The sequence below is a fragment of the Coregonus clupeaformis genome, unplaced genomic scaffold, assembly GCF_020615455.1.
Source record: "Coregonus clupeaformis isolate EN_2021a unplaced genomic scaffold, ASM2061545v1 scaf0691, whole genome shotgun sequence".
Taxonomy (NCBI): Eukaryota; Metazoa; Chordata; class Actinopteri; order Salmoniformes; family Salmonidae; genus Coregonus; species Coregonus clupeaformis.
This window is the reverse complement of record NW_025534146.1, coordinates 178,324-195,531: the sequence shown is the minus strand read 5'-3', so window position 1 is coordinate 195,531 and position 17,208 is coordinate 178,324. Positions and strand designations below refer to the sequence as shown.

Here is a 17,208-nt window from a genome sequence, read left to right as displayed (position 1 = left end):
AATAGTCAAAATGATGCTGTAGTCTCTAGTGAAACAAGTAAAATAGTCCAAATGATGCTGCAGTCTTTAGTGAAACAAGTGAAATAGTCAAAATGATGCTGTAGTCTCTAGTGAAACAAGTGAAATAGTCAAAATGATGATGTAGTCTGTAGTGAAACAAGTGTAATAGTCAAAATGATGCTGTAGTCTCTAGTGAAACAAGTGAAATAATCAAAATGATGCTGTAGTCTCTAGTGAAACAAGTGAAATAGTCAAAATGATGCTGTAGTCTGTAGTGAAACAAGTGAAATAGTCAGAATGATGCTGTAGTCTGTAGTGAAACAAGTGAAATAATCAAAATGATAATGCAGTCTCCAGTGAAATAATCAAAATGATACTGTAGTGAAACTAGTGAAAGTCAAAATGATACTGTAGTCACTAGTATAACAAGTTAAATAGTCATAATGATTCTGTAGTCTGCAATGAAACAAGTAAAATAGTCATGATGATACTGTAGTCTCTAGTGAAACAAGTGAAATAGTCAAAATCATGCTGTAGTCTGTAGTGAAACAAGTCAAATAGTCAAAATGATGCTGTAGTCTGCAATAAAACAAGTCAAATAGTCATGATGATACTGTAGTCTCTAGTGAAACAAGTGAAATAGTCAAAATCATGCTGTAGTCTGTAGTGAAACAAGTCAAATAGTCAAAATGATAATGCAGTCTGAAGTGAAATAGGTGAAATATCTAAAAAGATTACGCATTTTTACAACATAGCCAATTTTGATTTTGTGGCTGTGGTAACTAGTGGAAACCGTTGTGCCTGTTGTACACGCATTCGGAAAGTATTCAGACCCCTCGACTTTTTCCACATTTTGTTACATTACAGCCTTATTCTAAAATGGATTACATTGTTTTTCCCCCTCATCAATCTACACACAATACCCCATAATGACAAAGCAAAAACAGGTTTTTATAAATTTTTACAAATGTATTAAAATAAAAAAAATGCAAATATCACATTTACATAAGTATTCAGAGCCTTTACTCAGTACTTTGATGAAGCACCTTTGGCAGCAATTACAGCCTCAAGTCTTTTTGTTTTTACAAATATTTCTAAAAACCTGTTTTCGCTTTGTCATTATGGGGTATTGTGTGAGGGGAAAAAAACAATTTAATCCATTTTAGAATAAGGCTGTAACTTAACAAAATGTGGAAAAAGTCTGAATACTTTCCGAATGCACTGTATCTGCCCTCTCATTGGCTAGAATGGTCCCACCTGATCTTGCCTCCTCCCGACTGCCTTCCATTTTTGAATACTTTTATTTTCATTGTTAGAGCAGCCACTAGAGTATCTGGTCAATATAATGGAGAATCTGTGGTGTTAGTCTGATCCTGAATGATTCATGTGACAGACATTACATTTATATTCTGTCCCATGGTGCTTTTCTCTGCTGTTGCTTGGGTTGTATCTATCACCCTGTCCTCCCCCTCCGCACCACCCCTGCCTTGACATCCTCCCCCTCCCCACCACCCCTGCCTTGACATCCTCCCCCTCCCCACCACCCCTGCCTTGACATCCTCCCCCCTCCCACCACCCCTGCCTTGACATCCTCCCCCTCCCCACCACCCCCTGCCTTGACATCCTCCCCCTCCCCACCACCCCTGCCTTGACATCCTCCCCCTCCCCACCACCCCTGCCTTGACATCCTCCCCCTCCCCACCACCCCTGCCTTGACATCCTCCCCCTCCCCACCACCCCTGCCTTGACATCCTCCCCCTCCCCACCACCCCCTGCCTTGACATCCTCCCCCTCCCCACCACCCCTGCCTTGACATCCTCCCCCTCCCCACCACCCCCTGCCTTGACATCCTCCCCCTCCCTTCCACCCCTGCCTTGACATCCTCCCCCCCCACCACCCCTGCCTTGACATCCTCCCCCTCCCCACCACCCCCTGCCTTGACATCCTCCCCCCTCCCTTCCACCCCCTGCCTTGACATCCTCCCCCCCACCACCCCTGCCTTGACATCCTTCCCCCTCCCCACCACCCCTGCCTTGACATCCTCCCCCCACCACCCCTGCCTTGACATCCTCCCCCTCCCCACCACCCCCTGCCTTGACATCCTCCCCCTCCCCCACCACCCCTGCCTTGACATCCTCCCCCCACCACCCCTGCCTTGACATCCTCCCCCCTCCCCACCACCCCCTGCCTTGACATCCTCCCCCCTCCCCACCACCCCCTGCCTTGACATCCTCCCCCCTCCCCACCACCCCTGCCTTGACATCCTCCCCCCACCACCCCCTGCCTTGACATCCTCCCCCTCCCCACCACCCCTGCCTTGACATCCTCCCCTCCCCCACCACCCCTGCCTTGACATCCTCCCCTCCCCACCACCCCTGCCTTGACATCCTCCCCCCTCCCCACCACCCCCTGCCTTGACATCCTCCCCCTCCCCACCACCCCTGCCTTGACAGCAACCACCTCTGCCTCCACCCCTGCCTTGACAGCAACCACCTCTGCCACCACCCCTGCCTTGACAGCAACCACCTCTGCCACCACCCCTGCCTTGACAGCAACCACCTCTGCCACCACCCCTGCCTTGACAGCAACCACCTCTGCCACCACCCCTGCCTTGACAGCAACCACCTCTGCCACCACCCCTGCCTTGACAGCAACCACCTCTGCCACCACCCCTGCCTTGACAGCAACCACCTCTGCCACCACCCCTGCCTTGACAGCAACCACCTCTGCCACCACCCCTGCCTTGACAGCAACCACCTCTGCCACCACCCCTCCCCACCACCCCTGCCTCCAGCTAAAGGCCAGGAATCTCCGGAGGGAAACAACAGATGTTTAAATGAGTTCCCAGTTGCTGCTGGCAGGGGTCATAGTGGGATGCCAGGTTGGTTGCTGCTGGCAGGGGTCATAGTGGGATGCCAGGTTGGTTGCTGTTGCAGGGGTCATGGTGGGATGCCAGGTTGGTTGCTGCTAGCAGGGGTCATGGTGGGATGCCAGGTTGGTTGCTGGCAGGGGTCATGGTGGGATGCCAGGTTGGTTGCTGTTGCAGGGGTCATGGTGGGATGCCAGGTTGGTTGCTGTTGCAGGGTCATGGTGGGATGCCAGGTTGGTTACTGTTGCAGGGGTCATGGTGGGATGCCAGGTCGGTTGCTGTTGCACGGGTCATGGTGGGATGCCAGGTCGGTTGCTGCTGGCAGGGGTCATGGTGGGATGCCAGGTCGGTTGCTGCTGGCAGGGGTCATGGTGGGAAGCCAGGTTGGTTGCTGTTGCAGGGGTCATGGTGGGATACCAGGTTGGTTGCTGCTGGCAGGGGTCATGGTGGGATGCCAGGTTGGTTGCTGCTGGCAGGGGTCATGGTGGGATGCCAGGTTGGTTGCTGTTGCAGGGGTCATGGTGGGATGCCAGGTCGGTTGCTGTTGCAGGGGTCGGTGGGATGCCAGGTCGGTTGCTGTTGCAGGGGTCATGGTGGGATTCCAGGTCGGTTGCTGCTGGCAGGGGTCATGGTGGGATGCCAGGTTGGTTGCTGTTGCAGGGGTCATGGTGGGATGCCAGGTTGTTTGCTGTTGCAGGGGTCATGGTGGGATGCCAGGTTGGTTGCTGTTGCAGGGGTCATTGTGGGATGCCAGGTTGGTTGCTGCTGGCAGGGGTCATGGTGGGATGCCAGGTCGGTTGCTGCTGGCAGGGGTCATGATGGGATGCCAGGTTTGTTGCTGCTGGCAGGGGTCATGGTGGGAAGCCAGGTTGGTTGCTGCTGGCAGGGGTCATGGTGGGATGCCAGGTTGGTTACTATTGCAGGGGGCATGGTGGGATGCCAGGTTGGTTGCTGTTGCAGGGGTCATGGTGGGATGCCAGGTCGGTTGCTGTTGCAGGGGTCATGGTGTGATGCCAGGTTGGTTGCTGTTGCAGGGGTCATGGTGGGATGCCAGGTTGGTTGCTGTTGCAGGGGTCATGGTGGGATACCAGGTTGGTTGCTGCTGGCAGGGGTCATGGTGGGATGCCAGGTTGGTTGCTGTTGCAGGGGTCATGGTGGGATGCCAGGTCGGTTGCTGCTGGCAGGGGTCATGGTGGGATGCCAGGTCGGTTGCTGCTGGCAGGGGTCATGGTGGGATGCCAGGTTGGTTGCTGTTGCAGGGGTCATGGTGGGATGCCAGGTTGGTTGCTGTTGCAGGGGTCATGGTGGGATACCAGGTTGGTTGCTGCTGGAAGGGGTCATGGTGGGATGCCAGGTTGGTTGCTGTTGCAGGGGTCATAGTGGGATGCCAGGTCGGTTGCTGTTGCAGGGGTCATGGTGGGATGCCAGGTTAGTTGCTGTTGCAGGGGTCATGGTGGGATGCCAGGTTGGTTGCTGTTGCAGGGGTCATGGTGGGATGTCACGTTTGGTGCTGCTGGCCGGGGTCATAGTGGGATACCAGGTTTGTTGCTGTTGCAGGGGGCATGGTGGGATGCCAGGTTGGTTGTTGTTGAAGGGGTCATGGTGGGATGCCAGGTTGGTTGCTGTTGAATAAGTCATGGTGGGATACCAGGTTGGTTGTTGTTGAAGGGGTCATGGTGGGATGCCAGGTTGGTTGCTGTTGAATAAGTCATGGTGGGATACCAGGTTTGTTGCTGTTGCAGGGGGCATGGTGGGATGCCAGGTTGGTTGTTGTTGAAGGGGTCATGGTGGGATGCCAGGTTGGTTACTGTTGCAGGGGGCATAGTGATATACCAGGTTGGTCGCTGTTGCAGGGGGCATGGTGGGATGCCAGGTTGGTTACTGTTGCAGGGGGCATGGTGGGATGTCAGGTTGGTTGCTGTTGCAAGGGTCATGGTGGGATGCCAGGTTGGTTGCTGTTGAAGGGGTCATGGTGGGATGCCAGGTTGGTTGCTGTTGAATAAGTCATGGTGGGATACCAGGTTTGTTGCTGTTGCAGGGGGCATGGTGGGATGCCAGGTTGGTTGTTGTTGAAGGGGTCATGGTGGGATGCCAGGTTGGTTACTGTTGCAGGGGGCATAGTGATATACCAGGTTGGTCGCTGTTGCAGGGGGCATGGTGGGATGCCAGGTTGGTTACTGTTGCAGGGGGCATGGTGGGATGTCAGGTTGGTTGCTGTTGCAAGGGTCATGGTGGGATGCCAGGTTGGTTGCTGTTGAATAAGTCATGGTGGGATACCAGGTTGGTTGTTGTTGAAGGGGTCATGGTGGGATGCCAGGTTGGTTGCTGTTGCAGGGGTCATGGTGGGATGCCAGGTTGGTTGCCTCTATTGGGGGTCATGGTGGGATGCCAGGTTGGTTGCATCTATTGGGGGTCATGGTGGGATGCCAGGTTGGTTGCTGTTGCAGGGGTCATGGTGGGATGCCAGGTTGGCTGCTGTTGCAGGGGTCATGATGGGATGCCAGGTTGGTTGCCTCTTTGGGGTCATGGTGGGATGCCAGGTTGGTTTCCTCTATTGGGGGACATGGTGGGATGCCATGTTGGTTTCCTCTATTGGGGGTCATGGCCTTTAACCCTTGAAGGAAAATCAATGTCTTAACATCTAGATTAATTCTGAAACTGATTTTTTTCTCTTGTTGTCATCCAGAAAACAGTACGGGGGTGTTCGGAGATCCTCTGGATGCTGATAGCACTGCTGTCTGGTACTTCAACAACACTGATCTAGTAAGTCCCCCAACCCTAACCCCTAACTCTAAACCCTCAGGATGCTGATAGCACTGCTGTCTGGTACTTCAATAACACTGATCTAGTAAGTACCCCAACCCAAACCCTGACCCCTAACCCCTAACCCCTAAAATGAAAAAGGGGGACAAAATACTAAGTCTGACGTGCATATTGTTTTGTCTCTTCATCCTCTCATATTGTTTTGTCTCTTCATCCTCTCATATTGTTTTGTCTCTTCATCCTCTCATATTGTTTTGTCTCTTCATCCTCTCATATTGTTTTGTCTCTTCAGCCTCTCATATTGTTTTGTCTCTTCAGCCTCTCATATTGTTTTGTCTCTTCATCCTCTCATATTGTTTTGTCTCTTCAGCCTCTCATATTGTTTTGTCTCTTCATCCTCTCATATTGTTTTGTCTCTTCAGCCTCTCATATTGTTTTGTCTCTTCATCCTCTCATATTGTTTTTTCTCTTCAGCCTCTCATATTGTTTTGTCTCTTCAGCCTCTCATATTGTTTTGTCTCTTCATCCTCTCATATTGTTTTGTCTCTTCAGCCTCTCATATTGTTTTGTCTCTTCAGCCTCTCATATTGTTTTGTCTCTTCAGCCTCTCATATTGTTTTGTCTCTTCAGCCTCTCATATTGTTTTGTCTCTTCAGCCTCTCATATTGTTTTGTCTCTTCATCCTCTCATATTGTTTTGTCTCTTCAGCCTCTCATATTGTTTTGTCTCTTCAGTCTCTCATATTATTTTGTCTCAACAAATCAAATCAAATCAAATTTTATTGGCCACATGCTCCGAATACAACAGGTGCAGACATTACAGTGAAATGCTTACTTACAGCCCTTAACCAACAGTGCATTTATTTTTAATAAAAAAGTAGAATAAAACAACAAAAAAGTGTTGAGAAAGTTGAGGTAGTTGAAGTAATATGTACATGTGGGTAGAGTGACAATGCATAAATACTTAACAGAGTAGCAGCAGCGTAAAAAGATGGGGTGGGGGGGCAGTGCAAATAGTCTGGGTAGCCATGATTAGCTGTTCAGGAGTCTTATGGCTTGGGGGTAGAAGCTGTTGAGAAGTCTTTTGGACCAAGACTTGGCGCTCCGGTACCGCTTGCCGTGCGGTAGCAGAGAGAACAGTCTATGACTAGGGTGGCTGGAGTCTTTGACAATTTTGAGGGCCTTCCTCTGACACCACCTGGTATAGAGGTTCTGGGTGGCAGGAAGCTTGGCCCCAGTGATGTACTGGGCCGTACGCACTACCCTCTGTAGTGCCTTGCGGTCGGAAGCCAAGCAGTTGCCATACCAGGCGGTGATGCAACCAGTCAGGATGCTCTCGATGGTGCAGCTGTAGAATCTTTTGAGGATCTGAGGACCCATGCCAAATCTTTTCAGTCTCCTGAGGGGGAATAGGCTTTGTCATGCCCTCTTCACGACTGTCTTGGTGTGTTTGGACCATGATAGTTTGTTGGTGATGTGGACACCAAGGAACTTGAAGCTCTTTACCTGTTCCAGGACAGCCCCGTTGATGAGAATGGGGGCGTGCTCAGTCCTCTTTTTTTCCCTGTAGTCCACAATCATCTCCTTTGTCTTGGTCACGTTGAGGGAGAGGTTGTTATCCTGGCACCACACGGCCAGGTCTCTGACCTCCTTTCTATAGGCTGTCTCATCGTTGTCGGTGATCAGGCCTACCACTGTTGTGTCGTCAACAAACTTAATGATGGTGTTGGAATCGTGCCAGGCCATGGGTGAACAGGGAGTACAGGAGGGGACTGAGCTCGCACCCCTGAGGGGCCCCCGTGTTGAGGATCAGTGTGGCAGATGTGTTGTTACCTACCCTTACCACCTGGGGACGGCCCGTCAGGAAGTCCAGGATCCAGTTGCAGAGGGAGGTGTTTAGTTTCAGGATCCTTAGCTTAGTGATGAGCTTTGAGGGCACTATGGTGTTGAATGCTGAGCTGTAGTCAATGAATAGTATTCTCTAGGGGTGTAACGATTCGTTTTAACAACGATTCGTTTTGTATCACGATTCGTGGTTGTCGATACGATTCAAGGACGATATTGGTTCATTTAGAACGATACGATCCGAAACGATTCAGTGACTTGAAATCGATTCAGTAACCTTTTAGCCAAAAATTCAACCAGTGTGACTGAAATAAATACCTGGATACTGGACAGTGCAGGTGAAGTTTCCTAGATTCCTGTTTCTTGTAAGGACCGCAATGGTGGCTTGATAATTTCTCGCTCGTCGGTTTCTCCTCTGTCGTCCGCCATGCTATGTTTTGTTGTCTTTGCGCCTTTGCGCTAGCTGCTGGCGCGGCGATGACGTCACAGATAGGCAGACTGAATCAAGTAATGTTTAAAGCCTTTATCATTAAAAGTGCTAAGAAAAAACATCCATATAAAGTCTGACGTGCTTAAATCCAATGGGTTATTTCCTAGTATCGATACAATCGATTTATTACATTTTAAAACGATGTTAGATTGATATATGTTGTCCAAAAGGCCAACTCGCCGAGCACAGATCGATGTAGTTGGATCATAGGAATATAAATCGATACATCGATGTAGTAGATGGATCGTTACACCCCTAGTATTCTCACGTAGGTGTTCCTCTTGTCCAGGTGGGAAAGGGCAGTGTGGAGTGCATTAAAGATTGCATAATCAGTGGATCTGTTGGGGTGGTATGCAAATTGGAGTGGGTCTAAGGTTTCTGGGATAATGGTGTTGATGTGAGCCATGACCAGCCTTTCAAAGCACTTCATGGCTACAGACGTCAGTGCTACGGGTCGGTAGTCATTTAGGCAGGTTATCTTAGTGTCCTTGGGCATGGGGATTATGGTGGTCTGCTTGAAACATGTTGGTATTACAGACTCAGCCAGGGACATGTTGAAAATGTCAGTGAAGACACTTGCCAGTTGGTCAGCACATGCTCGGAGTACACGTCCTGGTAATCCGTCTGGCCCTGCAGCCTTGTGAATGTTGATCTGCTTAAAAGTCTTACTCACATTGGCTACGGAGAGCGTGATCACATAGTCATCCGGAACAGCTGGTGCTCTCATGCATGCTTCAGTGTTGCTTGCCTCGAAGCGAGCATAGAAGTGGTTTAGCTCGTCTGGAAGTCTTGTGTCACTGGGCAACTCGTGGCTGTGCTTCCCTTTCTAGTCTGTAATAGTTTTCAAGCCCTGCCACATCCGACGAGCGTCAGAGCCGGTGTAGTACGATTCAATCTTAGTCCTGTACTGACTCTTTGCCTGTTTGATGGTTCGTTGGAGGGCATAGCGGGATTTCTTATAAGCGTCCGGGTTAGAGTCCCGCTCCTTGAAAGCGGCAGCTCTACCCTTTAGCTCAGTGCAGATGTTGTCTGTAATCCATGGCTTCTGGTTGGGGTATGTACGTACGGTCACTGTGGGGACGATGTCATCGATGCACTTATTGATGAAGCCAGTGACTGATGTGGTGTACTCCTCAATGCTATCTGAAGAATCCCGGAAAATGTTCCAGTCTGTGCTAGCAAAACAGTCCTGTAGCTTAGCATCTGCGTCATCTGACCACTTTTTTATTAACCGAGTCACTGGTGCTTCCTGCTTTAGTTTTTGCTTATAAGCAGGAATCAGGAGGATATAGTTATAGTCAGATTTGCCAAATGGAGGGCGAGGGAGACTTTGTATGCGTCTCTGTGTGTGGAGTAAAGGTGGTCTGGAGTTGTTTTCCTCTGGTTGCACATTTAACATGCATTTAAGTCCCCGGCCACTAGGAGTGCTGCCTCTGGATGAGCGTTTTCCTGTTCACTTATGGCCTTATACAGCTCATTCAGTGCAATCATAATGCCAGCATTGGTTTGTGGTGGTAAATAGACAGCTATGAAAAATATAGATGAAAACTCTCTTGGTAAATAGTGTGGTCTCCAGCTTATCATAAGATACTCTACCTCAGGCGAGCAAAACCTAGAGACTTCCTTAGTATTTGATTTTGTGCACCAGCTGTTGTTTACAAATATACACAGACTGCCACCCCTTGTCTTATCGGAGTCAGCCGTTCTATCCTGCCGATGTAGCGTATAGCCCGCTAGCTGTATGTTGTCCAGGTCGTCGTTCAGCCACGACTGTGAAACATAAGATATTACAGTTTTAATGTCCCGTTGGTAGGATAAGCGTAATCTTAGGCCATCTAATTTATTTTCAAATGATTGAACATTGGCTAATAGGATTGATGGGAGCGGCAGTTTACTCGCTCGCCGTCGGATCCTTACAAGGCACCCCGACCTACATCCACGATATCTCCGTCTCTTCCTCATGCGAATGACGGGGATTTGGGCCTTGTCGGGTGTCTGTACGATATCCTTCGCGTCCGACTTGTTGAAGAAAAAATCTTAGTCCAAGAAGAGGTGAGTAATCACTGTCCTGATATCCAGAAGCTCTTTTTGGTTATAAGAGACAATGGCAGAAACATTATGTACAGAATAAATTACAAATAACGCGGAAAAACACACATAATAGTACAATTGGTGAGAGAGCTGTAAAACGGCAGCCATCTTCTCCGGCGCCATTCTATCTTGTTTTGTCTCTACAGACTCTAAGTCATATTGTTTTGTCTCTACAGCCTCTCATATTGTTTTGTCTCTTCATCCTCTCATATTGTTTTGTCTCTACAGCCTCTCATATTGTTTTGTCTCTACAGCCTCTCATATTGTTTTGTCTCTTCAGCCTCTCATATTGTTTTGTCTCTTCATCCTCTCATATTGTTTTGTCTCTACAGCCTCTCATATTGTTTTGTCTCTACAGCCTCTCAGTCATATTGTTTTGTCTCTTCAGCCTCTCATATTATTTTGTCTCTTCAGCCTCTCATATTGTTTTGTCTCTTCATCCTCTCATATTGTTTTGTCTCTTCAGCCTCTCATATTGTTTTGTCTCTTCAGCCTCTCATATTGTTTTGTCTCTACAGCCTCTCATATTGTTTTGTCTCTTCAGCCTCTCATATTGTTTTGTCTCTTCATCCTCTCATATTGTTTTGTCTCTACAGCCTCTCATATTGTTTTGTCTCTACAGCCTCTCAGTCATATTGTTTTGTCTCTTCAGCCTCTCATATTGTTTTGTCTCTACAGCCTCTCATATTGTTTTGTCTCTTCATCCTCTCATATTGTTTTGTCTCTTCATCCTCTCATATTGTTTTGTCTCTACAGACTCTAAGTCATATTGTTTTGTCTCTTCAGCCTCTCATATTGTTTTGTCTCTTCAGCCTCTCATATTGTTTTGTCTCTTCAGCCTCTCATATTGTTTTGTCTCTTCAGCCTCTCATATTGTTTTGTCTCTTCAGCCTCTCATATGGTTTTGTCCCTTCAGCCTCTCATATTGTTTTGTCTCTTCATCCTCTCATATTGTTTTGTCTCTTCATCCTCTCATATTGTTTTGTCTCTTCAGTCTCTCATATTGTTTTGTCTCTTCAGCCTCTCATATTGTTTTGTCTCTTCAGCCTCTCATATTGTTTTGTCTCTTCAGCCTCTCATATTGTTTTGTCTCTTCAGCCTCTCATATTGTTTTGTCTCTTCATCCTCTCATATTGTTTTGTCTCTTCATCCTCTCATGTTGTTTTGTCTCTACAGACTCTAAGTCATATTGTTTTGTCTCGTCAGCCTCTCATATTGTTTTGTCTCTACAGACTCTAAGTCATATTGTTTTGTCTCTTCAGCCTCTCATATTGTTTTGTCTCTTCATCCTCTCATATTGTTTTGTCTCTACAGACTCTAAGTCATATTGTTTTGTCTCTTCATCCTCTCATATTGTTTTGTCTCTTCATCCTCTCATATTGTTTTGTCTCTTCAGCCTCTCATATTGTTTTGTCTCTACAGACTCTAAGTCATATTGTTTTGTCTCTTCATCCTCTCATATTGTTTTGTCTCTTCATCCTCTCATATTGTTTTGTCTCTTCAGCCTCTCATATTGTTTTGTCTCTTCATCCTCTCATATTGTTTTGTCTCTTCAGCCTCTCATATTGTTTTGTCTCTTCATCCTCTCATATTGTTTTGTCTCTTCATCCTCTCATATTGTTTTGTCTCTTCATCCTCTCATATTGTTTTGTCTCTACAGCCTCTCATATTGTTTTGTCTCTTCAGCCTCTCATATTGTTTTGTCTCTTCAGCCTCTCATATTGTTTTGTCTCTTCATCCTCTCATATTGTTTTGTCTCTTCAGCCTCTCATATTGTTTTGTCTCTTCAGCCTCTCATATTGTTTTGTCTCTTCAGCCTCTCAGTCATATTGTTTTGTCTCTTCAGCCTCTCATATTGTTTTGTCTCTTCAGCCTCTCATATTGTTTTGTCTCTTCATCCTCTCATATTGTTTTGTCTCTTCAGCCTCTCATATTGTTTTGTCTCTTCAGCCTCTCATATTGTTTTGTCTCTTCAGCCTCTCATATTGTTTTGTCTCTTCACCTCTCATATTGTTTTGTCTCTTCAGCCTCTCATATTGTTTTGTCTCTTCACCTCTCATATTGTTTTGTCTCTGCAGCCTCTGAATGCCACGTGGTCGTCCCTGTCTAAGAAGGATTGTCTGAAGTATGGAGGAGAGCTGGTGGGGAAGGCCTGTAAATATGTTCCTGACATCACTCTGATCTCCTTCATCCTTTTCCTGGGAACCTACACCACCTCCATGATGCTGAAGAAGTTCAAGGCCAGCCCCTTCTTTCCTACATGGGTCAGTACCTAACCCTAAACCTAAACCTAAACCTAAACCTAACCCTAACCCTAACCCTAACCCTAACCCTAACCCTTTCCTACATGGGTCAGTACCTAACCCTAACCCTAACCCTAACCCTAACCCTCCATGATGCTGAAGAAGTTCAACACCAGCCCTTTCTTCCCTACATGGGTCAGTACCTAACCCCTAAACCTAACCCTAACCCTACATGATGCTGAAGAAATTCAAAACCTTTCTTTCTAACCCTAACCCTAACCCTACAGGTGTCAGTATCTAACCCTAACCCTAACCGTACCCCTACTCTACACACCTAACCCTAACCCTACTGTACACACATTTACATTTACGTCATTTAGCAGACGCTCTTATCCAGAGCGACTTACAAATTGGTGCATTCACCTTATAGACAGTGGGATAACCACTTTACAATGTTATTTTTTTTGGGGGGGGGTGGGGTAAGGGGGGGGTAGGATTACTTTTTATCCTATCCCAGGTATTCCTTAAAGAGGTGGGGTTTCAAGTGTCTCCGGAAGGTGGTGAGTGACTCCGCTGTCCTGGCGTCGTGGGGGAGCTTGTTCCACCATTGGGGTGCCAGAGCAGCGAACAGTTTTGACTGGGCTGAGCGGGAACTGGTGTATAGCGAGAATAGGAGAGGGCCTATAACGGAGCCCTGGGGGACACCAGTGGTGAGAGCACGTGGTGCGGAGACAGATTCTCGCCACGCCACTTGGTAGGAGCGACCTGTCAGGTAGGATGCAATCCAAGAGTGAGCCGCGCCGGAGATGCCCAACTCGGAGAGGGTGGAGAGGAGGATCTGATGGTTCACAGTATCAAAGGCAGCAGACAGGTCTAGAAGGACATTTACATTTACATTTACATTTACATTTTAGTCATTTAGCAGACGCTCTTATCCAGAGCGACTTACAGGAGCAATTAGGGTTAGGTGCCTTGCTCAAGGGCACATTTACGTCATTTAGCAGACGCTCTTATCCAGAGCGACTCACCAATTGGTGCGTTCACCCCTATAGCCAGTGGGATAACCACTTTACAATTTTTGGGGGTAGAAGGATTACTTTATCCTATCCCAGGTATTCCTTAAAGAGGTGGGGTTTCAAATGCCTCCGGAAGGTGGTGAGTGACTCCGCTGTCCTGGCGTCGTGAGGGAGCTTGTTCCACCATTGGGGTGCCAAGAGCAGCGAACAGTTTTGACTGGGCTGAGCGGGAACTATGCTTCCGCAGAGGAAGGGGAGCCAGCAGGCCAGAGGTGGATGAACGCAATGCCCTCGTTTGGGTGTAGGGACTGATCAGAGCCCGAAGGTACAGAGGTGCCGTTCCCCCTCACTGCTCCATAGGCAAGCACCATGGTCTTGTAGCGGATGCGAAGCTTCAACTGGAAGCCAGTGGAGTGTGCGGAGGAGGGGGGTGACGTGAGAGAACTTGGGAAGGTTGAACACCAGACGGGCTGCGGCATTCTGGATGAGTTGTAGGGGTTTAAGGCACAGGCAGGGAGGCCAGCCAACAGCGAGTTGCAGTAGTCCAGACGGGAGATGACAAGTGCCTGGATTAGGACCTGTGCCGCTTCCTGTGTAAGGCAGGGTCGTACTCTCCGAATGTTGTAGAGCATGAACCTGCAGGAGGCGGGTCACCGCCTTGATGTTGGCGGAGAACGACAGGGTGTTGTCCAGGGTCACGCCTAGGCTCTTCGCACTCTGGGAGGAGGACACAGCGGAGTTGTCAACCGTGATGGCGAGATCATGGAACGGGCAGTCCTTCCCCGGGAGGAAGAGCAGCTCCGTCTTGCCAGGGTTCAGCTTGAGGTGGTGATCCGTCATCCATACTGATATGTCTGCCAGACATGCAGAGATGCGATTCGCCACCTGGTTATCAGAAGGGGGAAAGGAGAAGATTAGTTGTGTATCGTCAGCGTAGCAATGATAGGAGAGGCCATGTGAGGATATGACAGAGCCAAGTGACTTGGTGTATAGGGAGAAAAGGAGAGGGCCTAGAACTGAGCCCCTGGGGGACACCAGTGGTGAGAGCACGTGGTGCGGAGACAGCTTCTCGCCACGCCACTTGGTAGGAGCGACCGGTCAGGTAGGACGCAATCCAGGAGTGAGCCGCGCCGGAGATGCCCAGCTCGGAGAGGGTGGAGAGGAGGATCTGATGGACAAGAGCAGAGGAGAGAGAGTTAGCTTTAGCAGTGCGGAGAGCCTCCGTGACACAGAGAAGAGCAGTCTCAGTTGAATGACCAGTCTTGAAACCTGACTGGTTTGGATCAAGAAGGTAATTCTGAGAGAGATAGCAAAAGAGTTGGCTAAAGACGGCACACTCAAGAGTTTTGGAGAGAAAAGAAAGAAGGGATACTGGTCTGTAGTTGTTGACATCGGAGGGATCGAGTGTAGGTTTTTTGAGAAGGGGTGCAACTCTTGCTCTCTTGAAGACGGAAGGGACATAGCCAGCGGTCAAGGATGAGTTGATGAGCGAGGTGAGGTAAGGGAGAAGGTCTCCGGAAATGGTCTGGAGAAGAGAGGAGGGGATAGGGTCAAGCGGGCAAGTTGTTGGGCACACACACACCTAACCCTAACCCTACCCCTACTGTACATAGCTAATCATAACCCTAACCCTACCCCTACTGTACATAGCTAATCATAACCCTAACCCTACCCCTACTGTACATAGCTAATCATAACCCTAACCCTACCCCTACTGTACATAGCTAATCATAACCCTAACCCTACCCCTACTGTACATAGCTAATCACTAACCCCTAACCCTACCCCTACTGTACATAGCTAATCATAACCCTAACCCCTACCCCTACTGTACATAGCTAATCATAACCCTAACCCTACCCTACTGTACATAGCTAACCCTAACCCTACCCCCTACTGTACATAGCTAATCATAACCCTAACCCTACCCCTACTGTACATAGCTAATATAACCCTAACCCTACCCCCTACTGTACATAGCTAATCATAACCCTAACCCTACCCCTACTGACATAGCTAATCATAACCTAACCCTACCCCTACTGTACATAGCTAATCATAACCCTAACCCTACCCCCTACTGTACATAGCTAATCATAACCCTAACCCTACCCCTACTGTACATAGCTAATCATAACCCTAACCCTACCCCTACTGTACATAGCTAACCCTAACCCTACCCCTACTGTAAACACCTAACCCTACCCCTACTGTAAACACCTAACCCTACCCCCTACTGTAAACACCAATCCTACCCCTACTGTAAACGCCTAACCCTAACCCTACCCCTACTGTAAACACCTAACCCTACCCCTACTGTACATAGCTAATCATAACCCTAACCCTACCCCTACTGTAAACACCTAACCCTACCCCTACTGTAAACACCGAACCCTAGCCCTACTGTAAACACCTAACCCTAACCCTACTGTAAACACCTAACCCTAACCCTACCCCTACTGTAAACACCTAACCCTACCTCTACAGTAAACACCTAACCCTACCCCCTACTGAAACCCACCTAACCCTACCCCTACTGTAAACACCTAACCCTACCCCTACTGTAAACACCTAACCCTACCCCTACTGTAAACACCTAACCCTACCCCTACTGTAAACACCTAACCCTACCCCTACTGTAAACACCTAACCCTACCCCTACTGTAAACACCTAACCCTAACCCTACTGTAAACACCTAACCCTACCCCTACTGTAAACACCTAACCCTACCCCTACTGTAAACACCTAACCCTACCCCTTCTGTAAACACCTAACCCTACCCCTACTGTAAACACCTAACCCTAACCCTACCCCTACTGTAAACACCTAACCCTACCCCTACTGTAAACACCTAACCCTACCCCTACTGTAAACACCTAACCCTACCCCTACTGTAAACACCTAACCCTAACCCTACCCCTACTGTAAACACCTAACCCTACCCCTACTGTAAACACCTAATCCTACCCCTACTGTAAACACCTAACCCTACCCCTACTGTAAACACCTAACCCTACCCCCTGTAACACACCTAACCCTAACCCTCTGTAAACACCTAACCCTACCCCTACTGTAAACACCTAACCCTACCCTTCTGTGAACACCTAACCCTAACCCTACTGTAAACACCTAACCCTACCCCTACTGTAAACTGACCAACTCAACCCTAACCCTACTGAAAACACCTAACCCTAACCCTGCTGTAAACACCTAACCCTACCCCTACTGTAAACACCAACCCTAACCCTCTGTAAACACCAACCCTAACCCTACTGTAAACGCCTAACCCTAACCCTACTGTAAACGCCTAACCCTAACCCTACTGTAAACACTTAACCCTAACCCTACTGTAAACACCTAACCCTAACCCTACTGTAAACACCTAACCCTAACCCTACTGAAACACCTAACCCTAACCCTACTGTAAACACCTAACCCTACCCCTACTGTAAACACCTAACCCTACCCCTACTGTAAACACCTAACCTACCCTACTGTAAACACCTAACCCTAACCCTACCCCTACTGTAACACCTAACCCTACCCCTACTGAAACACCTAACCCTACCCCCTACTGTAAACACCTAACCCTACCCCCTACTGTAAACACCTAACTCTACCCCTACTGTAAACACCTAACCCTACCCTCACTGTAAACGCCTAACCCTAACCCTACTGTAAACACTAACCCTAACCCTACCCCTACTGTAAACACCTAACCCTACCCCTACTGTAAACACCCTAACCCTACCCCACTGTAAACACCAACCCTAACCCTACTGTAAACGCCTAACCTAACCCCTACTGTAAACACTTAACCCTAACCCTACTGAAACACCTAACCCTAACCCTACAAACACAACAACCCTACTGTAAACACCTAACCCAACT

The 17,208-nt window shown here is 48.4% G+C and overlaps 1 protein-coding gene across 1 annotated transcript in view; it reads left to right on the top strand.

The window, feature by feature from the left end:
* The window catches only part of LOC121584346 (electrogenic sodium bicarbonate cotransporter 1), a gene marked incomplete at its 5' end in the record, with an annotated part of 142,825 nt that overhangs the window by 44,353 nt on the left and 81,264 nt on the right, over positions 1–17,208 (top strand). Inside the window, 2 exons of the mRNA XM_045216356.1 lie at positions 5,556–5,632; positions 12,136–12,321. Of these exons, the coding sequence (XP_045072291.1) occupies positions 5,556–5,632; positions 12,136–12,321 (263 nt within the window). The remainder of the gene's footprint in view (positions 1–5,555; positions 5,633–12,135; positions 12,322–17,208) is intronic.